The sequence below is a fragment of the Lampris incognitus genome, unplaced genomic scaffold (assembly GCF_029633865.1).
Source record: "Lampris incognitus isolate fLamInc1 unplaced genomic scaffold, fLamInc1.hap2 scaffold_252, whole genome shotgun sequence".
Taxonomy (NCBI): Eukaryota; Metazoa; Chordata; class Actinopteri; order Lampriformes; family Lampridae; genus Lampris; species Lampris incognitus.
The window spans coordinates 41,594-66,327 of NW_026611210.1; the positions used below are offsets into that span (position 1 = coordinate 41,594).

At 48.1% G+C, this 24,734-nt stretch overlaps 2 protein-coding genes across 3 annotated transcripts in view; one reads left to right on the plus strand and one right to left on the minus strand.

Moving 5' to 3' along the window:
* LOC130133234 (histone acetyltransferase KAT7-like) overlaps positions 1-486 on the minus strand; it is a 29,945-nt gene extending 29,459 nt beyond the window's left edge. For both annotated transcript variants that reach the window (XM_056301961.1, XM_056301960.1), the window contains exon 1: positions 341-486. In XM_056301961.1, coding sequence (XP_056157936.1) covers positions 341-355 — 15 coding nt within the window. In that variant the 5' untranslated portion in view covers positions 356-486. The remainder of the gene's footprint in view (positions 1-340) is intronic.
* Positions 487-1,195: 709 nt separating this feature from the next.
* Positions 1,196-19,955, plus strand: aldh16a1 (aldehyde dehydrogenase 16 family, member A1). The gene is made up of 17 exons (XM_056301962.1): positions 1,196-1,474; positions 3,152-3,251; positions 4,583-4,709; positions 5,892-6,049; positions 6,365-6,442; positions 6,739-6,926; positions 7,689-7,847; positions 9,079-9,237; positions 9,810-9,966; positions 10,698-10,773; positions 11,414-11,519; positions 13,640-13,770; positions 14,041-14,211; positions 15,102-15,306; positions 16,139-16,324; positions 16,708-16,833; positions 18,190-19,955. Exons 1-17 carry the CDS (start codon positions 1,379-1,381, stop codon positions 18,379-18,381), a joined length of 2,415 nt encoding a protein of 804 aa, XP_056157937.1. The 5' UTR covers positions 1,196-1,378; the 3' UTR covers positions 18,382-19,955.
* Positions 19,956-24,734: the final 4,779 nt, after the last annotated feature.

Genomic DNA, 24,734 nt, shown 5'->3' on the forward strand with positions numbered 1-24,734 from the left:
TTCTCCCCGTTGCCAATCTGCACAAAGGTCGCCCGGGGCAAATTCCCACGCCTCTCTTGTTTTGCTCAAAGTAAATAAGCAATATCTTCTTTTTTGTGTGTGTGTGTGTGTCTTATGTGTGCTCAATACTTCAACCAATAATGTTTTGGCACATGAACAAACAACCGTCTTATTTTAAACAAGAATCCAGTTGTGGACGTATGCGGGTCATATAATGAAGGCGCAGCGCTGTTGCACAGTAAAGTTTTTGTTAAAAAACAAGTTCTTGTCCCGACTATGACGTTACTCTTTCAGACGAGGATCCGTCCGGTTAGCTCTGCATTAAACGACATTTTCTCACCTTTCTCCGGGGCATTCTTGCTGCTGCGACGGCGGAGTATTGTCCCACCGTGTCGCCGCTCTTTGACGCTCGCTATGTACGAGAACGAAAACGCTAAATCGCCGGACTGCCGACGATGTCCCGGCCGCACTAAAATAAAACGCAGCAATTCCTCCGCACTTCCTACTACGTACCGCGCATGCGTGACGGTCGTGCGCGTCCGAGTCTCAAACCCGTCCGTGTGGAAATCGGTCTCGTCTTACGAAGCGTTCCGCGGTCGCGCTTGTTAGCCCGACGCGTCCGTTCCTACGGGTCGGTTAGCATGAGGCTAACCTGCGATGACGGAGTATTGTCCCAGCGTTTTGACGCTCGCTATGTACGAGAACGAAAACGCTAAATCGCCGGACTGCTGACGATGTGCCGGCCGCACTAAAATAAAACGCAGCAATTTCTCCGCACTTCCTACTACGTACTGCGCATGCGTGACGGTCGTGCGCGTCCGAGTCTCAAACCCGTCCGTGTGGAAACCGGTCTCCGCTTACGAAGCGTTCCGCGATCGCGCTTGTTAGCCCGACGCGTCCGTTCCTGCGGGTCGGTTAGCATGAGGCTAACCTGCGATGACGGAGTATTGTCCCAGCGTTTCGCCGCTCTTTGACGCTCGGTATGTACGAGAACGAAAACGCTAAATCGCCGGACTGCTGACGATGTGCCGGCCGCACTAAAATAAAACGCAGCAATTTCTCCGCACCTCCTACTACGTACCGCGCATGCGTGACGGTTGCGCGCGTCCGAGTCTCAAACCCGTCCGTGTGGAAACCGGTCTCCGCTTACGCCGTACAGAGAAGCGTTCCGCGGTCGCGCTTGTTATCCTGAATAGGAGCCCGTTCACATTGCTTTCGATTTGTGTCTCGCTGGTCTCAACTTTACGTCTTGTGTTTTTTTTCCACCTTAGAACGGCGGACCTCTGGATTTCAGAATACGTATTGTATGTACGTAGTGGGGACTATTCGTTGCAGCCGTGTGTAAATTCGCTTCATCTTGCGAACCGTTCCAAGTGTTATGGCTGGCAGCAGCAGCGCCGCCGCCAGGACTGTACGCGATATCTTCCACAGCATGGAGTATGGGCCACCTTCTGCCAGCACGGCCGCCGCACAGGTAAGGCTAGAGTTAAGACTAGAGGACGAGGGTGGGATAAACGCAAGAAGGGTGTATTTTGTGATCTCGTCCAACGTGTTAAACATAGTGTTGTTTTGTTGCATCACTGACATCCGCTCTGGTCTAAATTCATGAAAAAAGTGGTCAAAAAAGTTTTGTTCCGCATAGGCTACCAGGGAGAAAGCGCTCCAGATGAGCGTGCAGTATCCACCGTTGCCATGTGGAATTCATTAGTTTTGCTGTACTGTAACTCATAAGGCGAACATGTGACTGACAGAATCTCTGCAGGGCACGCCCCAGTCACGACACTGCCGCTGTTCGGCTACAAGTTATATTAGTGCTGCTCAGATTGACTCAATTCAATCAGGTCAAGTCAACTTTATTTGTATAGCCCAACATCACACGTTACACATTTACCTAAAGGGGCTTCACATCAGCTACCCTACCTACAGCAATTACCCTTGCAATAGGCCCATTTTGTTTCAAATACTCAATAATCTCCTCATTTACAGTTGTACTAGACATACCAGTAATAATCAACGTCAGTATGTTTGTTAAAACACGTTTTAACTGTGAATAAGAGAATGGCTATTTTGTCAGCCGAATATCCATCCATGGATTTCTTCTGGCAGCCTCCTTCGAATGAATAGTACAGGTTAGATGGGTTTAGATCTGGTCTGTCCCAACAGGAAACTGCACTGTGTGGTGTGATCTTCAGTCTAGTTCCCTTTGGTCAGCATGGGATAGTAGATCGGAGGTTGTTGTTTTTTCTATCTCTTGTTTTCCTGTGGGAAGAAAACGGAACACACCATGACAAAACTTTTTTTTTAGTTCTGCCCATTTAACAAACAGATGAGCTTGGGTTTGGACTAAAGCTCAAGGTTAACGAGAACCTGCACCTTGGTCATTACTCTGTAAATAGTTGACGCATGTCAGCAGCCTGTTCTTTCATTGGCCATTGTCCACCAGAGGTGTCAGTTGTCTTGGCCAATAAAATGTCAGTAGAAGTTTTCAGATATGAGCCAATCTGGTAAAAGTTCAGCAGTACTGACAAAGAATGAACATTTCATTGTGAAATCCTCATTGCTCAGTTGCTGTAGACTGGAGGAAGAGTTTCAATAAAGTTATTATAAATGAGTAGAAATGAAAGCACAACTGTGTGCACTCGCCCTCATTGTGATATCAGTAATGCATTTGTGGTTGTGGACTGAAGTTAAATTGTGAATTAATTCACACGTGTACAGACGTTGAAACAACTGAAATTCAAGTGCAAGCTGATGGTGAAAGTGTTTTTATTTATTTATTTTCTTAAGTGTTAACAGTGTAAGCAGCGCTAGATATGAGGGTCCAAAGAGAGCCCAACCAAGCTCATTCAGTCCCTGTCAGACAGCCGTTGCAGCCTGGTTTGTTTCTGTTCACATGTTTCATTAATTACTTTTGCTTGTTTGCTTGTTAATAAATTGCATTTGTGCAGAGTGACAATGTCTGGGGGTTTTTCAGGAATTTTTATCTTAATTCATGATTATTAATACAAATGGGAATGCATACACAATATCCTGCTTTCACAACCTAACCCCTTTGTTCATCCTTCACCTTCCCATCACACCTGAGCAGGGTCTATTTTTATCAGTCATCAGATATCATCATCATCATCTTCTTCTTCTTCTTCTTCTTCAGGCCTGGCTGGACCACCATTCCCGTGCCCTGGGTATGTTCATTGAAGGAAAGTTAGTCCGCCCAGCAGACAGACAGACGCGGCCCCTCACTGATTCTAAAGGTAAAAGGGGGACTTTTGATGGACATTAGGGCTTCAGATAGTGCTGAAACAATTAGCAGATTAGTCAATTAGTCAGCTGACAGGACGTTTTTTTTTTATTTTATTTCTGATTTTTCCCTTTTTCTCCCAATTTAGTGACCAATCAATCCCTATTTTAGTTCAAACACCCACACTTGTACTGCACATGTTCGCCAACTGCATCTCTCCGGTCGGCAGTCTCGAAGGAGTCGCCACTTTCGTGACAAGGCGACTCCAGGCCGAACCACTGCTTTTCCCCAGACACACAGAGATGCATTCATGTGACGAACACAAGCCGACTCCGCCCCCCTCCCGAAGACAGCGTTGCCAATTATTGCTGCTTCACCGAGTCCGGCCATAGTCAGATCTGACGAGACCGGGGCGCGAACCCCAGTCCCCAGTGGGCAACTGCATCGACACAAAGCCCATGTTTAGACCGCTACACCACCGCGGACCAGCTGACAGAACATTAATCGGTTATAATTTTGGTAATCGATTAATCGTTTCAAACACTTATTGGAAAAATGCCAAAGAATTGCTGGTTTCAGCTTCATAAATGCTGAGATTTGCTCACATTTTTCTGATTCATGTCATAACAAAATGAATACTTTAAGGAATTTTTTGGCTGCTGGTCAGACTAAGTAAACAGTTGTAAGACACCGCTTTGGGTTCCGGGAACTTGTAATGGACATGTCTTTTTTTCTTGTCTTTTTTTTTTTTTTACATTTTATAGACTAAACGATTAATCGACTACTCAAAACAATAATCGATAGATTAATCTCTGATGAAAATGATCGTCAGTTGGAGCCCTAGCATTAGCTCTAGTTTCGTCTCTATTTTGGGTCTGTCTCTGCAGTGACCCCCCGCTCCGTATTGTGCAGTCATCACATACCACCATAGGCATCAGTAAATGGAACAGAAATGGCAGTCTTCCTGATTGTAGCATGAAGTGATGAAACTTTTTTTTTTTTTTTTATAAATTTATTTCTGATTTTTCCCTTTTTTCTCCCAATTTAGTGGCCAATTGATCCCTATTTTAATTCAAACACCCACCCTCGTATTGCATGCGTTCGCCAACTGCATCTCTCCGGCCGGCAGTCTCGAAGGAAAGCGCCTCCCCACTTTCGTGACAAGGCGAATCCAAGCCGAACCACTGTTTTTCCGGCACACACAGAGACGCATTCACATGACGAACACAAGCCGACTCCGCCCCCCTCCCGAAGACAGCGTTGCCAATGATTGCTGCTGTGATGAAACTTTTTTACCTGTGTTTGACTCTCTACTAACCCGTCTCTCTGTCTCTCTCTGTTAAGGAGGTACAGTGTGTAGTGTTGTGTGTGCTGTGGACGAGGACATCGCTCAGTGTGTGTCCTCTGCAGTCGGTGGCTTTGAAGCCTGGAGTGGACTGTCCTGCTACCAGAGAGCAAAACTGCTACTCAGGTAATATAAAGCAGGTTGGGTGACGTTTCGTTGAACCCTTGAATAACCAGTTTCCTATGACAGTGATGCATTTTGTGGTGCAACAGACTCCCAAAGTGTGGTAGGGTCGCCTTCATGAACAAATGCAATGGTAAAATCGGCACTGTGGACTTGCCGGTCATGAGTCATTAATAGACTATGCTACTTCCGTATTTATATAAAGAGGCTATGGCAGCAGGCATAGGTGCAAGTCCATGAATACTGGGGTGGCATCCAGCGCTTCACCTGTGCCCCCGTCCATAGGGTTAGTGGATGTGTCAGGAAGGGTATCCCATGTAACATTCAGCCAAATCAGTATGCAGATTGACAAGACCATACTGGATCGGTCAAGGCCCGAGTTAACAACAGCTGCCCTCACAGGGTACCAATGGAAGCAATAAAATCTGCTGTGGTGACCCCTGAAAAACAGCAAACAAGCCGAAAGAAGAAGAAGAAGAGTAGATTAAAGAGGTTGTGTAGGGGTTTTATTCATTCATTCATTTATTTTTATTTCCCCCTTTTTCTCCCTAATTGTACCCCGCCAATTACCCCAGCCTTCCGAGCTGTCCCAGTCGCTGCTCCACCCCCTCTGCCGATCTGGGGAGGGCTGCAGACTACCACATGTCCTCCTCTGATACATGTGGAGTCATCAGCCGCTTCTTTTCACCTGACAGTGAGGAGTTTCACCAGGGGGACGTAGCGCGTGGGAGGGTCACGCTGTTCCCCCCAGTTCCCCCTCCCTGACCGACCAGAGGAGGCGCTAGTGCAGCGAACAGGACACATACCCGCAGACATGGCCAATTGTGTCTGTAGGGATGCCCAACCAAGCCGGAGGCAACACGGGGATTTGAACCGGCGATCCCCGTGCTGGTAGGCAACGGAATAGACCACTACGCCACCTGGATGCCCGCTGGCAGATGCTTTTATCCAAAGCAACTTACAATGGAGTCCGTGTAGTTAGCGGAAAGAAACGAGTGTAGGCAGGTGGTATAATAGAGTGATACACAGTAATTGTATCATGACCAAGAGTGTGTACGAAACCGAGAGGTTAAGTCCAAGCAGGTTTCACCAAAGAAAACTAAAGATAAGTAGATTGATAGGAAGGGAGACACGTAGACGGATATACGAATGGATTAAAAACCAAACCCAATGTCTCTTCCTTAGGTTTGTGAGTGTTGTCGGGCAGCACGCTCAGTGTGTGTCCGAGCTGGATGTGTTGTGCTGCACGGCCGGCTCCTCTTCCTCCCTGGTCAGACTGGTTCAGTACTTCACCAGCTGGGCACAACTCCGAGACACACTGCTTCCTGACTGGATCCCACTGGGTGAGATGTCTCTGTATGTGTGTGTCTGTGTGTGTGTGTGTCTGTGTATGTGTGTGTCTGTGTGTGTGTGTGTTTATCATCAGACCTGCATACGTCGGGTTTTTCTTCTTATCTGATCAGTGCGAGATCATGTTTGTGTGTGTCCACCTGTACTACATCACTGTAACACACACTGTTTTGACAGGGATACCTTTATTAGTGAGTCTGTCTGTCCCTCTATCTGTCTGTCTGTCTGTCTGTCCGTCTTGTCTGTACATATGTACATACCAGGGAGCATGTGTTTTAGTAACTGTGTTCTCTGCATTTGTCTTCCAGGTGTGGTGACAGTAGTGGCCTCAGATGACTGTTCACTTTATTCCTTAATGCTCAAAGTCCTGCCAGCACTAGCCATGGGTAACTAACCCCCCCACCCCGTCTCTCTCTTGCTCTCTCGCTCTCGCTCTTTCTCTGCACTACATTATTCAAGAGATGTCTATCTTCAGGTCTCTTTTTTATTTTTATCTCTAATCACAACATCTTTATTTGTAGTGTTGCCAGATGATGTTCATAAAATGTATAAAGTTGTACATCTCAACAAAGCTAAAAGCACTTTTACAATAGTTTTATATTGGTTTTTTTTTTAAGGCATCTCGTCTGAGTGATAACAGACAGAAATAACAACCATCAATAAGTAAAATCTTTCCTGCCAGGCAACTCCGTGGTTGTGGTCCCTGGCCTGAGCATTGCCCCTCCAGCTCTCCTATTGGCCCAACTTTTTATGGAGGCAGGACTTCCTGTTGGGGCCCTGAACGTTCTAACAGGAAGTGATGCGTCTGTGATCGCTAAAGTGATCCAGAGCCCCGCTGTCAGCTATGTCACGTACAGCGGCAACAAGCAGGTGTGTGCATGTACAGCGGAAATAGCTAGGAGCTCTCATATATATATATATAAACCAGTGAGTCAAGTAAATTCTTTATGAGACAGTACAAGCCTGTTTCATGCCATAAACAGGCTTGTACTGTTTATTTTACTTGACTTACTGGATTATATATATATAAACTTGGCACAAAAAGTAAGGAAATGTGTGTTTGGTAGATTATGTCTTTGTTGTAACAATGCTTCTTGGCAATAAATCTTATATCAGGCAGCTGATTGTCAGCACCTGGGGCACCAGAAGCTCAAAACAAGAGTCAATAGCAGCAGCAAAATAAGCTGTTTGGCATTGGCAGAGAAGATTTGGCAAATTTTTCATGGGCACAACCCACATACTCAGCTCTGGCGCTCATCCCACAATTGCATGTTCCTTACAAATATGGCGCCATTTAAAAGGGAAATAAACAGGCTTTCCAACGGTATAAGATTTATTGCCAAGAAGCATTGTTACAACAAAGACATAATCTACCAAACACACATGTCCTTACTTTTTGTGCTAAGTATATATATATATATATATATATATATATATATATATATATATAGATGCGTGTGTGCTTGTTCGTATGACATTACTTCTTTTCTATGTCCTGAAAGTTTAGAAATTGTTCATACATGTGACTCAAGCTGATTTTTAATATTTCCCAATAAAGTTTTTACAGAAAAAAATAATCCAAACTACCCCCCCTTCCAAATTACCCCCTAATGATCTCTGTCTCTCTCTCAGGATGGAGTAACACTGTGTAAGGCCACAGCAGGTATGGGCGTGCCTGTCTCTCTCTCCGTCTCCATCGGGTCCATCTGTCCCTTCATCATCTTCGAGTCGGCAGACATCGACAGCGCTGTTGACGAAGTGATAGATGCCGCCTTCAAGAAGAAGAAAGAGGTGGATCAGATGGCTTTCCATCATCACTGGCAATCAGTTTTCACTTAGTACCACTGAGATTTATTATTACTATTTTAGTTTAGGTATTTAAAAGTTTTAGTTCAAGGAAGCATTCTCTTTATAATGAGTCAAAACTGAAGTTAAAATGACTGAGAATCATCATTGTCAATAGCCTTGTTAGCGCCATGCTCTTTTGATTAGGCTAAAGATGGAATTAAACCCCTTACCATGTCAGTGTTGCCTTAGCCATTAACAAAGCACTTCCATTTAGTTGTTGTTGTTGTTGTTGCAGCCAAGTAGGCCTCTAAATCAGTCATTTGAGTACGATCATCAGCCCTTATAAGCACATACAGCTAAGTATCATCTGCATAGCAATGGAAATGTATTCCATGACTGCATATGATTTGGCCAAGAGGTGAAATATAAAGAGAGAAAAGTAGGAGTCCAAGAACTGAGCCCTGAGGTGCGCCATATTTAGCATCAGAGAATTTCTATGCGATATAGCAGACACGCTGTGTTCTTCCAGATAAGTCTATTCCGTTGTCTACCGACATGGCGATCTCCGGTTCAAATCCCCGTGTTACCTCCGACTTGGTCGGGCGTCCCTACAGACAAATTGGCCGTGTCTGCGGGTGGGAAGCCGGATGTGGGTGTATGTCCTGGTTGCTGCAATAGCACCTCCTCTGGTCGGTCGGGGCGCCTGTTCGGGGGGGGGGGACTGTGGGGAACAGCGTGATCCTCCCACACACTACGTCCCCCTGGCGAAACTCCTCACTCAGGTGAAAAGAAGCGGCTGGCGACTCCACATGTATCAGAGGAAGCATGTGGTAGTCTGCAACCCTCCCCGGATCAGCAGAGGGGGTTGAACAGCAACCAGGACAGCTCGGAAGAGTGGGGTAATTAGCCAAGTACAATTAAGGAAAAAAAGGTGGGAAAAAGAAAAAGAAACGGCTGTCGCTTTAGATAAAAACAAATCAAGGGTGATACCACTACAATGAGTTTACTCATGGACAAATTGAGCGAACCCAAAAATATCAACAAGCACCAGAAAGTCTTTACTTAGAGGATCACCAGCATTATTCAGATGTATATTGAAATCGCCAAGAATTAGAATCTCATTGGGATGAATAACAAGTAACCTCCAAATTTTTCAAGAAATAGTGCCAGGAGGTCGATAAGAGTATTGCAGTGTTGTTGTTGTTGTAAGTATGACTCTGTCCTCTCCCCTCAGATCCAGTGGGTGTTGTTTGTGCAGGAGTGTGTATGGGACAGAGTGCTGTCCCGTCTCAAGATTCGTATGGAAGGTTTGAAGTGCATGGCTCTGCCCAGCGGAGGAGACAGAGCCCTGGTGGACGCTGCAGTACAGGAGGCTCAGCAGCAGGGGGCCACGGTCAGTCACAAACCTTTTCCTGTTGGTCTCTGTGATAACATGGGTGACCGTCATGACAGCAGTATTGCTATGGTCTGGTTTAGACCTGGCTTCTTGTATCCAGATATATCCAGAATAAGTCAGCGACTGATTCAGTTCACACCTGGTGTCAACATCACTTTCGCAGTGTTTCTGAACATGTTTCCTTGTATTTATGCTGGTTTTGATGGGAATCCTCGAGTTTATTTTGAACCGACTCTTCAAACTGGAGAGAAAGTGGACACCTGTACCAGGGGTCCATTGTTGCAAATATTTTGTTTGGGAGCTGACTCGCGGTTATAGTGATGACAATGGCACACAAAGTTATATGTATTTCCATTTACATAGCTGACAAACACAGTCCTAAGAGGTTAAGATACACGTATGAATTCACACTACACCACCTATGTGGTCGCGTGTTTCTTACCATGTTTTTTGGGATGATCAGATTCTCATTCCATCTTGGCTGCCTTCCCACCTTTGTTCTTACCTGTCAAATAGAACCCATGTAGGTGAACTGGTTTATCAGTTGGTCTGTGTTTCCCTGATTCCAGCTGATTCAGCCATGCCTCGCACCGGCTAATGTGGACCAGTACCCCCCCACTGTGTTGTGTGGGGTCGCTGCCTCCTGCCCCTGTGTGGTCACCCCTCCTCCTGGACCGCTGTTGCCTCTCATGTCCTTCAGGACTCATACAGAGGGCATAACCCTGGGTAAGTGATTGCCGTATGCATGTGCGTGTATTTATTTGTGTGTGTAAGTCGGTTTGGAGTAAAAGCACACGCCCAGCCTCATACGGAGTTCATACCGGTGACTCGTATCATGCACGATCAGGCTTTGTGGCTATAGTCAGATCTCCACCTAAGAGTTTGCTCGTTCTCTTGACAATAAATGGAAGACTGCCTTTTTTTCTACAGCGAGCCTAAGGGCACCCGGGTAGCGTGGCGGTCTACTCCGTTGCCTACCAACACAGGGATCTCCGGTTCGAATCCCTGTGTTACTTCCGGCTTGGTCGGGCATCCCTACAGACACAATTGGCCGTGTGTGCAGGTGGGAAGCCGGATGTTTGGGTATCTGTCCTGGTCGCTGCACTAGCACCTCGTCTGGTCGGTCGGGGCGCCTCTTCAGGAGGGGAGGGGGAACTGGGGGGAATAGCGTGATCCTCCCACGTGCTACATCCCCCTAGTGAAACTCCTGTCAGGTGAAAAGAAGCGGCTGGTGACTCCACATGCATCGGACGAGGACATGTGGTAGTGTGCAGCCCCCCCCCGGATCGGCAGAGGGGGTGGAGCAGTGACCAGGACGGCTTGGAAGAGTGGAGTAATTGGCCGGATACAACTGGGGAGAAAAGGTGGGGTGGGGGGGCAAAAAAGAGGGAAAAAAAACCATGAGTAGTGTTTGAGAATGAACCTTCTAACTTTTAAACCTTCTGTTTCTAACTCAGCTAACCACAGGCCCCACGGCCAGGCCGCCTCCATCTGGACTGAAGACCTCACGCTGGCACTGGAGGCTGCCAAGAGGTGAGCAAATACTCCTTTACTTTTCCTTCTTACCCTTTTTCTTTCATCCAGAGTTCTTGTTTTCTCTACCCCCCCCCCCCTTTTTCTCCCCAATTGTACCTGGCCAATCACCCCACTCTTCCGAGCCGTCCCGGTCACTGCTCCAGCCCCTCTGCCGATCCGGGGAGGGCTGCAGACTTCCACATGTCCTCTTCCGATACATGTGGAGTCACCAGCTGCTTCTTTTCACCTGACAGTGAGGAGTTTCACCAGGGGGATGTAGTGCGTGGGAAGATCACGCTATTCCCCCCAGTTCCCCCTCCTCGCCCCGACCGACCACAGGAGGCGCTAGTGCAGCGACCAGGACACATACCCACACATCCGGCTTCCCACCCGCACACACGGCCAATTGTGTCTATAGGGATGCCTGACCAAGCCGGAGGTAACACGGGGATTCGAACCGCCACACCACCCGGATGCCCATCTGTTCCTTCTTTTTGATTTCGGTCTCCTCTTTGACTGCCCTTGTTTCCTCTGTTGAGCCTCCTCCATGAAATCATTCAGTTTCTCTTCTTCCTTGAGCAGTCCCTTTCATCCTCTTCTTTTCCTCGTTTCTCCACCTCGTTCCCTTACCTCCCTCTTTTCTCTCTCTCTCCCTCAGCCTGTTGGTGGGGTCGGTGTGGGTGAATTCACACTCCTTCTCAGATCCGGCTCTGCCGGCCTCGGGGCACAAAGACAGCGGCAGCTGCACCGATGGAGGACAGGAGGTCAGCGTTTTAACATTTAAATCTCCACTGTCTCACAAGCCTGTCTGTTCGTCTGGTAAATTGACACAGTCGAACCTTTGGCAAAGTAATGACTGACACAGCGATCCACCAGCCAGTGCTCAGAGGCTGCCTTTAGAGGGTTGGAGCTGTTTTACATGCCGCCCCTGGATGACTTGAACCCGCGCTCACGGTCTTCTGCAACCCATGTGGCAATCACAGAAAACTGAAATCTATTTTAGGAGTTCAAAACTGACAGATGAGGACTAATGATGATATATGCACAATTCCTAATAATGGAGCGGCACAGTGGTTAGCGCGGTCACCTCACAACAAGAAGGTCCTGGGTTCGAGGCCCCAGTGTTACGACCCTCGGTCTGGAGAGGGTGCAACGATTAGTGTACTGGGTAACCGTGAGGTGAGGGTGCAACACAGCGAGACATAAACGTTTAAATATAAATATTGACACCATCACAGGACAAGGGAACCGAACGGCTGCCAAAACAATAAACCACTAACAAAAGTAACCCACCGCTGACGGTGCTGAAAAGCACCAAAGCTAAAGACAGAAGGTGGCGGCCGCTGCTAACCTAGTGTGTCTAACAGAGGTAAGCTGCGTGATGGGGTGTTTGCCCATGGGCATCTTACCTTGATCCCCTTGCTCAAAAGAACTAACCAAATTAAGGGCTAAACATAACCAAAATAAACAATGCCAAACTTAACCAAAAACAGGCCAGACGTTGCAAACACAAAGTAACTATCGAGACAAAGACATCAACACGAAGTAGCTACACCACACAAGCTAAACTAGCCGGCCCGGTGAACACAACACATGTGGGGGTTTAAATGGGAGACTGCACAGCTGATGAAGTTGGATGATTTGTTGACCGGTTGATTAGGTGATGGATACCTGAACGTAGAGTCAGAGTGAGGGTCAGATACAGGAGGGAACACAACACAACTATACGGACACACCCGTGGCCGTAACACCCCCACCCATAAAAACAAGCCCCTACAGGCTTGTTAAAAAAAAAAACAACCCACAAGAACCCAAAAACTGACCATGTGCTACATAACAGTAACATGTGACCAAACAAAAAGGTGGAGCACCTCAGCCACAACACAAAGGGTCACCACAAGTAGCTCCGCTACACCCAAAATGTGACCCAGAAACGGCCAGCCCCTTCCCACCAACACATGGTCACCTACAAAGTGGCCCTCAGCCAAAACCAGTTACTGACAGACAACACAAAGTAGCACACACACAAACACACACACCGTCACGGTGGCGACCCACGCCAAATGACGTAGCTGGGTTCCACCCGCAGGTGAACCAGCTACAACTTTGTGTGGTGTTTTTTTTTTTTTGAGTAGTTTATTGTTTTGGCAACCGTTCGGTTCCCTTATCCTGTCATGGTGTCAATAATAAATATTTATATTTTATTATATTTAAACGTTTATGTCTCCCCGTGTTGCACCCTCACCTCACTGTTACCCAGTACACTAACTGTTGCACCCTCTCCAGACCGAGGGTCTCTCTGCCACCACCCTGGCCACACACCCGTGGCCGTAACACCCGGGGTAGCCCAACCTTGGGGGGTCGTCCCGGGTCGTCCTCTGTGTGGAGTTTGCATGTTCTCCCCGTGTCTGTGTGGGTTTCCTCCGGGGGCTGTGGTTTCCTCCCACAGTCCAAAGACATGGAGGTCAGGTGAACCGGCCGTACTAAACTGCCCCTAGGTGTGACTCTGTGTGTGTGTGTGTGTGTGTGTGTGTGCGTGTGTGTGGGCCCTGTGATGGCCTGGCGGCCTGTCCAGGGTGTCTCCCCGCCTGCCGCCCAGTGACTGCTGGGATAGGCTCCAGCGTCCCCACGACCCTGTGTAGGATAAACGGTCTGGATAATGGATGGACGGACGTAGATTTGAGCTTGAAATGCTACAAATTCAGCATTAAATCCATTTGAATTTGCACGGTTAAGGTCTTAAGAGGTATTCGGTTTGGGGTCAGGACATCTTCCCTGACTTGAAGATGGAGGGTGGTCGTGCCAACCACTTGGCCACCCTGCTGTTCCAGTATAAGCGTTGAAATGAACCTTGAACCTAAGCCTTCTCTCTTATTCCTCCCAGTGTCTGTACCAGTACCTGCGCCCCTCCTCCTCTTCCTCCCTGTCTCGCTCCTCTCCCGTCTGTCTGGACTACGCCACATTTGGGACGTCAGCATCCCCGGCGGTCATTCCTGTGGGCTCAGACCCTGCCAGGTTTGTCTGTGTGCTTGGTCGCCTGCATGTGTTCCCACGTGGGGTTTGAGTTTGTCGTTCTTCCCGCTCTTAAACCGACGGTGGTTCACCGTCTCCAGGTTCTCGCCATATCTGGCCGGTGAGCCGGTAAACGGAGACCCACTGGTGATCCCCGAGACTGACGTAAAACTAGTGAACGCACTTCCTCCTCACTTTTTTTTTGCTTCACTCGTTCCCACATCACCTCCTTCCTCTCTCCTAATCGCCGTACTCCTCCTCTCTCCTCCTTAGCACCCCGAAGGTTTACCAGCAGTTTGTGGGCGGCAAGCCGTGCAAAGCTGAGTCCGGGAGCAGTGTGGCAGTGCAGGCACCAGGGGGCAACGGTGTGTTGGCCTACTGCCCGGACGGAGGCAGGAAAGACGTCCGCAATGCAGTGGAGGCCGCCATCAAAGTCCAGCCAGGGTGAGGGATCTGGTTTACACACACATTTATAGACAGACACACACCCGTAGGGCGCGGACACACCGAACCCACTAGCGGCGACGAAGGCCGACCACACTTGAACACACCACGAAGACTACAGCCGACTAGCCTGTAGGTTCTGCACTGATTCGCCAAGCTGAACGGCCAATCAGAGTGATCGCTCTCACCGACGGGCTCCGCCCATTCAACACGCTGAATCAGCCGAAAGGCTGCCGACAGGGGGTCCGACTGGTGCCGGCGGTGCGAGACACACCGCAAAAACGAGTCACAGACGCTGGTGTGTCAGGACCCGTACGCTTATCAAGCCCCAGATGAAGACTGTGACACAGTGGGGGGGGCAGGGCTGCACGCCAATCGTGGCTGTAGGGACGCCCGACCAAGCCGGAGGTAACACAGGGATTCGAACCGGCGATCCCCGTGTTGGTAGGCACCGGGATAGACCGCCACGCCTACATACAGGTCATGACATAAACACGCTGGTTCGTACACACACACACACACACACACACACAATCCAGACTCAGTGGAGTCATCTGACAAGGCCCTTCCTGACCAAAGAGAACTGAACTTGATTTTAAAGCAAAAAAAAAAAATTACGTCGAATTAAAATTGACCCGAACAACAGATAGAAACGGGACCCCCTAACCCTGACGGCTCAAACTCTGCTACACCATTACACACCACCCGCTTGTCTGTTGTCAACATACAGGGACGTGTGCGACTTCCCTTTGAGCGGGAAATCTGTGTGTCTAGAAAGTGAAGGACGATGACGCGTCGGTGGTGGTGGTGGTGGTGGTGGTGGTGGTAGAACCTGCTCAGTGATATCCCTCTTCCTCCTTTAACGACTTCCTCTCTCTCCTCGCACCCAGCTGGATGACGGAAAGCCCCTCTGCACGCGCCCAGTCGCTCTACTCCCTGGCCAAGGTCCTAGAGGCGAAGAGGCGGGACATGGCTGCGTCAATCAAAGCCCAGACTGGCCGCTCGTTGGAGGAGGCGGAGCAGGAGGTGGAGCTTAGTGTCGCTAGGCTCAGTGACTGGGCGGCACGCTGTGACAAGGCCCACGGAGGCGCTCTGGTGAGGTTTGCTCTTGATAGGGGATGTATGTGAAAGCTTCAGCTCTCATACTTTATAAATTAAGTTAGAGAATAGGTAGGCTTCACTGCCTACCAACACGCGGATTGTGGGTTCGAATCCCCGTGTTACCCCCGGCTTGGTCGGGCGTCCCTACGGACACAATTGGCCGTGTCTGCGGGTGGGAACCCGGATGTGGGTGCGTCCTGGTCGCTGCACTAGCGCCTCCTCTGGTCGGTCGGGGTGCCTGTTTGGGGCAGACGGGGAACTGGGGGGAATAGCGTGATCCTCCCACGCGCTACGTCCCCCTGGTGAAACTCCTCACTGTCAGGCGAAAAGAAGCGGCTGGGGACTCCACATGTATGGGAGGAGGCATGTGGTAGTCTGCAGCCCTCCCCGGATCGGCAGAGGGGGTGGAGCAGAGACCGGGACGGCTCGGAAGAGTGGGGTGATTGGCCGGACAAAACTGGGGGGGGGCATGTTGGCCTCCTTGAGGACGCTGAAGTTGTTGTGCTTACGGCCAATTGTGTCTGTAGGGATGCCTGACCAAGCCAGAGGTAACACGGGGATTCGAACAGACGAGCCCCGTGTTGGTAGGCAACAGAATAGACCGCTGTGCTACCTGGACGCCCCAGGCGGTTTGTAAAAAAGACAAGAGAGCTCTCCTTTGTCCCCATCAGCCGTCAACATGTCAGACCCACAGACGACACAGCAGCTCGGTAGGTTTTCCACGGCTGCAGAACCTCTGAAGGCCGCCCTCCCAAACCTCTGAGGAGGAGTTTCACCAACATGGCTGGTTTGTAATCGTGTTTTCTCTCCCTCTCCCCTCCTCCAGCCTGTCCCCCAGTCCGGCTCTGCCATTTCCATCCCAGAGGCTCTGGGAGTGGTGGGTGTGGTCCTCCCTGACGGCAAGCCCCTCCTCTCTATGGTAACAGTCCTCGGGGCGACCATCGCCATGGGCAACGCTGTTGTCATGGTGCCCAGTCAGAAGTACCCGCTCCCGGCCTTGGCTTTCGTCCAGGTGGGCATCTCGCAGCAGTTGTGGGGGACATTCACTCGTCGTTCACAAAATGTCCACATACAATGTCCCACTTGCTGGGGAGTGGACAGACGGTGGTGTAGGTTACTCAGGGGGGGATGTTTCACTAGATAGCGTCGTGTCCGTCTTTTAGGTAAATCCAAACGCAACGGCCTGAATTATTGCAGGGGCCGTTTTTGGTGGAACTGGAATAAAAGTTTCAGTCTTGAAGAAGTAAAATCATTAATGTCTTTCTCTCTCTCTCTCTCTCTCTCTCTCTCTCTCTCTCTCTCTCTCTCTCTCTCTCCATGCATGTATAGATAATGTATAGATAAGTATCTTTAAACTCGTCCAACCCCCTGAGCTCCTCCTCTTTGCTCCCTCAGGTCCTCCAGTCCTCAGACCTACCGGGAGGCTTAGTGAGCATCATCACAGGACGCCGAGACCAGATGACTGCTGCTTTGGCCAATCACAGCGTCATCAAGGCCATCTGGTACTGGGGCAGTACTGAGGTAATAAAAAAACAAATCCAATGTACATGCACGTACACAGTTCAGGTATTAGGTACACACGGGGCGTCCGGGTGGCGTGGCGGTGTATTCTGTCGCCTACCAACGCAGGGATCTCCGGTTTGAATCCCCGTGTTACCTCCGACTTGGTCCGGCGTCCCTACAGACAAATTGGCCGTGTCTGCAGGTGGGAAGCCGGATGTGGGTTGTTGCACTAGCGCCTCCTCTGGTCGGTCAGGGCACCTGTTTGGGGAGGGGGGGAACTGTGGGTAATAGCGTGATCCTCCCACGCGCTACGTCCCCCTGGTGAAACTCCTCACTGTCAGGTGAAAAGAAGCGGCTGGTGACTCCACATGTATGGGAGGAGGCATGTGGTAGTCTGCAGCCCTCCCCGGATCGGCAGAGGGGGTGGAGCAGAGACCGGGACGGCTCGGAAGAGTGGGGTAATTGGCCAGAAAAAAAGGGGGGGGGGGGTCCAAAAAAATAAAACTGGTATTGGCATTGAAAAAGTGATATTGGCACATCCCTATGTCCAAGAGTCTGTTTATTACGATTGAAAAAGAAATAGAAAAGAATAAAATCCAGTAGTGTTCAGTCAACCCAGCTAGTTTCTCGTTCAGCAGCCTGCGTATTGAGAACGCTTTCACCTTCCAAGATGTTATGGTTTAACACACACATGCACACACGTGTACACTTACACACACCTATGATATATGCACAATGCATAATAATGGAGCGGCACGGTGGCGCAGTGGTTACCGTGGTCGCCTCACAGCAAGGAGGTCCTGGGTCCGAGCCCCGGGGTAGTCCAACCTTGGGGGTCGTCCCGGGTCGTCCTCTGTGTGGAGTTTGCATGTTCTCCCCGTGTCTGTGTGGGTTTCCTCCCACAGTCCAAAGACATGGAGGTCAGGTGAATCGGCCATACTAAATTGTCCCCAGGGGTGTGTGTGTGTGTGTGTGTGTGTGTGTGGGCCCTCTGATGGTCTGGCAGCCTGTCCAGGGTGTCTCTCCAGCTGCCGCCCAATGACTGCTGGGATAGGCTCCAGCACCCCCGTGACCCTGAGAGCAGGATAAGCGGTTAGGATAATGGATGGATGGATAATAACGGATGATACAATAATGATAGTAACAGTAAAAATCTCATTAACCAGTAATCCACCCATCACCTTTTTATATTCCTTATATTATTCTAGTGAATTCCATAGTTTAGCCGTCCTCCGATAAGGTTTTTCCAGTGGCGTTGTGCCTCGTTTGAGTCGGGGTGTTGTGTATATCGTATATGCTGCACTGACTGTAAAGCCCTTTGGGATTACCTTGTGAATTTGGGCCGTACGAATAAACAATGACCTGACTCTGTAGGGCTGCCAGTACCTCCAGTACACCTGCACCAGCCCCCTGAAGACCCTGTGGCTGCACAGCTCAGATGACGAAGAGGAGGAGGGGGGAGGCGAGGACGGAGGGATGGTCTGGACTCACCCTCATCCCTCGCTCCTGGAGGAGATGTGGAGAAACGCCGTCCAGTGGAAGAGCGTTTGGATCCCTACGGCTTAGGCAGGAAGAAAGAGGGCGCGAGACGGGAAGTGAAAGATGAAGGGCGAGCGAGTCACGGCTTGTGTTTCCTTCCACATACAGCTTTTAAACGTCACACTGTCACGCGGGTTTGGCTTGGGCCCGGTCAGATTTCTGGTACATTCTTAACTTGCTTCTTTCTTTCCCCCCCGGGACTACAAACGGCATAATACACGAATGTGGGTTTGAAATTTGGCAGTGGAGATAGATGGAGGACGGGAGGAGAAGAAGTAGCGAGAAGTAAAGGACTTGGGTTGTGAATAGGGGAAAGGAGGGAAACAAATCTTAGACAAGAAGACGAAGTATATTAGAGGATTGATTTGGGGGTTCGGGCACGGGTGGGATGGGGAGGTTGTTCAAGGCTATTTTAGATTTGGCTAAAGACACATTATGCAATATTCTTACGAGCCAGCCAGATGGGAATTTGGGGAAGATTTTCATCAAAAAAGCTTCCCCGGTCACGTCAGTGCATCCGGTTCAGATAACGGGACGAAGTAACGGAAGTAAAAGCAGCGAAAGAGTCCGTGAAGCCACGAATGGCGTTGAAATGGACACAGAATCAACACACAACCTCAGACTGTTCAGTAGCTGCTTGGTGTTAGTCTCTGGCGTGAGCGAGGGAGTCTTTCCTCACCTCTCTCGGGCTTCAGCAGGGACGCCGGTGCCTCCACAAACCGGACCGTGTGCCGGAGATGGGTTCGGCTCGACTCTGTACCCTCTTGTGTTTCTTTCATTTAGAAAAAAAGAAGTTTGATTCTAGGCGACACGGTTGGCGGTAAACGGTTAGAATAAGGAGTGAGAATGCTGTAACATTAAAGGAACAATACGTAAATTTACCCACAGTTCTATAATTGAGTAACATCACAATCCACAGGAATTGTACAAATACGCTAATCAAAGGTTTGCTTTCCCCAGGAAAACACATCACCCATTTATTTTTATGTTTAGAGAAGTAGACGGCCCTGTGCTGTGTTGTGGTCCGGATTGAAACAGCGCCCCCCACATGTGAATATACCGCTTAACATCCATCTGAACTAGAACTTAATCGGCCCTGTGCATAACTGTAGTCTACTCTATTTTATCATCGGTTTGGTTTTATTACTTGTAAAATCACATATTCATAAATCTAAGTTTTGCAACCATAAACCGTCTTTTTTAATGTTTGAAAATGAGATCCAACAATACATTACAACAATCCTGTTGTCTAAAAACAGGAATGCTGTGAAAACCATAAACGTGTGTGTACCCTTTATAACATTCTTGTGAGCTGATTTGTGATTTCTGTTAATGTTCTGACCCCCCCTGGCATAACCGTTGTTTTGTTTTTTTTGTATTTACCATATTAAAAGAAAACGAAACCTGTAGTCCACTGACTTCCGGTTTCTTCTGCGGCGGTCATACCGGTTTCCTGTTTGTCGGCGTGTGCTACTGACAATGGCATATTTTTCGTGATGCCTGCAAGATGTACCATGGGTAAATGTCAACAACATGCACAGAAGTGTCCACACACTTTCACCTGCACCTGCCAGCACACGGGGGAAACGTCTCAAGTTGTACATCGCGAAAAATGTGCCATTGTCAACAGCGCACGCCGACAAACAGGAAACTGGTGTGACCGCCGCAGTAGAAACCGGAAGTCGGTGGACTACAGTTATGCACAGAACCCGTTGGCTGCTGAAGCTTGCATCTCACACTACAGATTGTGTTGGACTGCCACGTCGTTAAAACGGAAAGATAAATGGGCAATACAACACCTTGATTAGCATGTTTATACAGTTCCCGTGTTGTTTTTGTTCATTTGTTTGTTCGGTTGGATGACCTTCTGTATTGTACTCTCTGTTTTCTCCACAGGGTTGTTGCGTCGGCCGGTGGTATCCGGGGGCTTATTTTGTCTTTTTGACGAACACTTACTGTTATTCTGATATTTCTAAGATGGCAGAAAGTTGAATCACTTCGTCTGGACACAACTTTTATTGGGAGATACGTTTCATCACCCAACCACTTGCCGAGGTGGTCTGGGACGCATTTGACCACATGTGTAAACGCTCATGCGTCCTGATGCGTCCCCGACAAGGACCTAACAGGAAATCTTCTTCGTCTTCTTCTTTGGAGTAATGAAATATGTTCACAAGTGGTCAGCAGCATGCGTTTGGAGACGCACGACAGACCCCAGGTGTAAACGGCGACGTGTCTCACTGTCCACTTGTGATCCGATCGCCCAAAACACATTTTAAAACCAAGTGTAAACAGGGTCCAAGTGACCTTCCCCAATCCTCTGTGAACTGTACACATGGCCTTTGTAACTCTAGTTAATGGCCACGCCCATATCTGCATGTGAAACCGATCGTTGGTTTGGGTCGTTATGCCACTGTATCGTTTATAAGGGTGGAGACAACTGCAGTCAGGTGAGACTGGAGCAGTCACTTGGACCCTGTTTACACTTGGTTTTAAAATGTGTTTTGGGCGATCGGATCACAAGTGGACAGCGAGACACGTCGCCGTTTACACCTGGGTCTATCATGCGTCTCCAAACGCATGCTGCTGACCACTTGTGAACATATTTCATTACTCCGAAGAAGAAGAAGAAGATTTCCTGTTAGGTCCTTGTCGGGGACGCATCAGGACACATGAGCGTTTACACATGTGGTCAAACGCATCCCAGACCACCTCGGCAAGTGGTTTGGGTAACCCGTTCACAAAACGTTTCGGTGGTCGTTTACACTGGTATTTAGCGCTGTCCACTTGTGATCCGATCGCAACCCCCCCCCCCCACACACACACATTTTAATACCAAGTGTAAACGGGGTCTTAGAAGAGTGGTGAACCGTATGTGTCAGTAAACGCTGTGTCCAGATGAACTGATTCAACCTTCTGAGATTTTCTTGCCTGCATTGTTGAGCATGCGTCAAGACATGGCTCAGAACATCAGAAGGCTACAACAGTGTATTGACTGGGGGGTTTTGACCTCCGGTAGCTCAGTGGAAGGATTGCACGTGGACTGTGAAAACATGCGAAAACTTTTCCGGATTTTTCTGAACAAGTTGGCCTCGGCGTCAAACTGCTGAAAGACGCGTTTGCGCGTTCGTCAACCTTTAATCGCAGTCAACTTTCTACCTCTGCGTCTGTTCTTACGTAACGTGCCAAGCTCATCAGACATTAATCAGATGTCCTGGCTCGCCATTTGATTTACAGTCGGAACATAAAGACCTCGGGTGACACTTTGGTCAAACATTGTTCGGAGGCGATAGCCTGCATATAGCTTACGTTTGAGTTCTAATCAACTAATCCATATGTCCTTGTAGTTAAAGGCCGAGTCACCACACAGATATAGTGTTTAATACTTGGTGTTCTATAAAATTCTAATATGTTAAGCATAGCTGAGTAAAATATATGTTTTTCTATCACAAACAGCCTTTGTTTTTTCTCCCAGTGTGACTAAACCTCCTTGGCCTTGTAGTTCTGCTAAAGAAGGAGTAGAAATCGTGTTTTTCTGGTATGTGAATTTAACCCTTCCATACTAATATTCATTCTTCATACTGTACAATGTGCCACTGTAATCACCGACTTCCTCTGTCGGCCTCCGTCATCGGATGGAGAACGCAGGGTGAAGCTAGAATACTTACATCCTGTTTTGAAGTTTCACATCATTTATGTATTTCCAACACACAAGGTTGTGTGTCCGTCAGAGCTGGACGTAGTTAACATGACGATGATTGTGGCAGTTGATTCTGCCCCCCCCCCCAAAAGCCATAAAAATAAAGAAAGATCAATTATTGTACTTTGACACTCTTGTTCTCTTCCTTTCTGAGGTTTTTTTTATGGGTGAGAAGACAAACATTTCTCTCTTGAGTTTCACATCACACCCCATCTACTCCACAATAAAAGCATGTGTAAGCGCCAGTGGTCAGTTCCCAGTTCCACTTCCTGACACGGGATCACACCCAACGCCGTCTTTCGGCAGAGAACCGGCAGGGTTGGCCTTGGAGCTGAGGGGGTGCTGAGTCACCACCATGACAAAGCAAAAACCCCTGGGTCATCCTGACTCAGCAGCTGTGCAGGAACTTGTGACCGGCAGTCTTGTGTAACTCATGACACATGAGAATATGGACATTTCTATACACAAGTACTCCGTTTTAAGTGAGCCACCCGTGTAGGAATGTGGCCTTACGTAACCTGCCCGCACCGGGCCCTCTTATCCCACCTCTCCATCTTTCCGAAGCCACCGCTATCGCCGTTGATGCGCATCTCTTTACGGTTCTTTGAGATAAGGGACGGTGAGACGTGATGCGTCACGGCGGTTTAGCGGACAAGGCCGGGTGTCTGAAACGGCCTTGTCCGCTAAACCGGCCTCCGACAGCCGCCACGCAGGACCCAGTTCAGCTGGGACTGAATTCATCAGTATAGCACAATGAGGTCTAAGGTCCAAGGACGGAGGGTGACGTACGTCGTCGTATATAGTAATATATGATACTGATTGTAAAGCCCGTCAGGACTACCTTGTGATTTCGAGCTGTACAAATAAACTTGCCCTGACTAGGCGGCGTCTCTCGGGCGACATGTGCTCCTATCTTGCATTTCCCTTTTGCGTTTGAAGGGAAATGCAAGCAGCAAGCTGAACCATTTGTATTTTTCTCTGATGTTTGGAAATGCTCAGTTATATTATTAAGGATCAGAGGTGGGAAAACCCCAGTCCAGAAAGTAAAAACCCTAACCGGGTCTTTACTCCATCCACGTATTAAACCAGCTGATTTGAGAAACTAGTCAGTGCAACCTGATGGTTTAGTACATGGGTGGAGTGAAGACACAGTTAGGATTTTTACTTTCTGGACCGGGTTTTTCCACCTCTGTTAAGGATGTTGTTAGCGGTTATTAAGATTTGCGAGATTTGCATCCCGGAAGAATTTGACCGGAAGCACATTCTAAGAAAAGGGGCTTTTCAAATTAACCTAAGGTGAAATTCAGCTGCTTACATTTTTAGTAGTTAAGTCAAACTGAAGATTTGGTTATGGATAGTGTTCGCCCAACAATAGATATAGTTTAAGTGTAGCGGCCAAAATGTAAAATAAAGCAAGTAGCGACACATGGGAAGAGCTGTGGCTACGAAGCAAACGTGTCAGAGGAAGCTTGGAAATGACCTCTACTAACAAATTATACAAAATGATGTTCTAGTGTCATGAAGACGGCGGACTATCTCGCGTTCGGAGGAAGGCCAGATTCAGCCAGGCCTGTAGCTGTGCTCAGCAGTTTCATAACACTACGGCGGTATTGAGTAAAACCATATAGAGAGTCCGTCTGGAAAGAACCTAGTCAGCGGTTCTCAGAGCTCGTTTAAAACCATTAAGAAGTGTCTGTGTAGTGTGATGGGTCAAAGGTCACTTACCTTAATATCAGCATTCTGACCTCTTCTGAACCGTGTGTCCTTGGCAAAGCCTGTCTAAACTAGTAAATATGGGTGATTCTTCAATTAAGGGAGTTTTTCTGTCCCCAGGGTAGATTTTCAAGAAAAAAAAAACAACATTTTAGAATAAAAACAATTATTGTGTTTGTTAGAGTTAGGCTGTGTTAGCTATGAAGAAAAATATTTGTGTCTCAACGATGACATTTTCATACTTTTCCAGTATGTTGAAAATTCAAATGTGCCAGAATTTCACTGTTTTGGGCTTGTCCCCAACCCAGAATTTTTAACTTCCCTTCGATAATAAAGTCATAAAAATGGTTAAATTCGTCAAAGCTTTGGGCTATGCAAATAAAATTGACTTGACTTTGCATTTTCTCATAATAATTTAAAGACATATTTCAAATTCGTAAGGTTTATATATGCGCAATTTGCACATGTTTTATAGTTAAATGTGGCTGTCCCTCATACATGTGTCATCACATCACACCCAACATTTTACAGTAACAACGCTTTTTCAAACAACAACGCGGTTGCCATGGAAACGAGAGGCGCTAGAGGCGCTTGAGCAGTCATGGCAGAGGCGTGACTTTTTCCATGTGCACAAATGTCAGTAATGTAAAGATTTACATGTCCTGATCTGACGGGATGGTTATTAGGCCTCATTACCAAACAGGTTACTAATTGAGTATTTTAGTTTAGAAATTTCACTTTATTCACTTATATTCATTGTACATTTGTATGCTAGCTAACACGTTAGCTTAGCAAGTCTAAGACTTGGCCAACTTTCTCTCTAAAGAGTGAAAATTGTCATTCCCGCCACGTGTCATCACCATCACACTTTGCTGTTACAACTTTGAAAAAAAGCATCATAACATCACACTTGTTTCGTAGGACGATCAAAGCGATGCTATTTGTTCCAGACCACTTAATAGAGCTT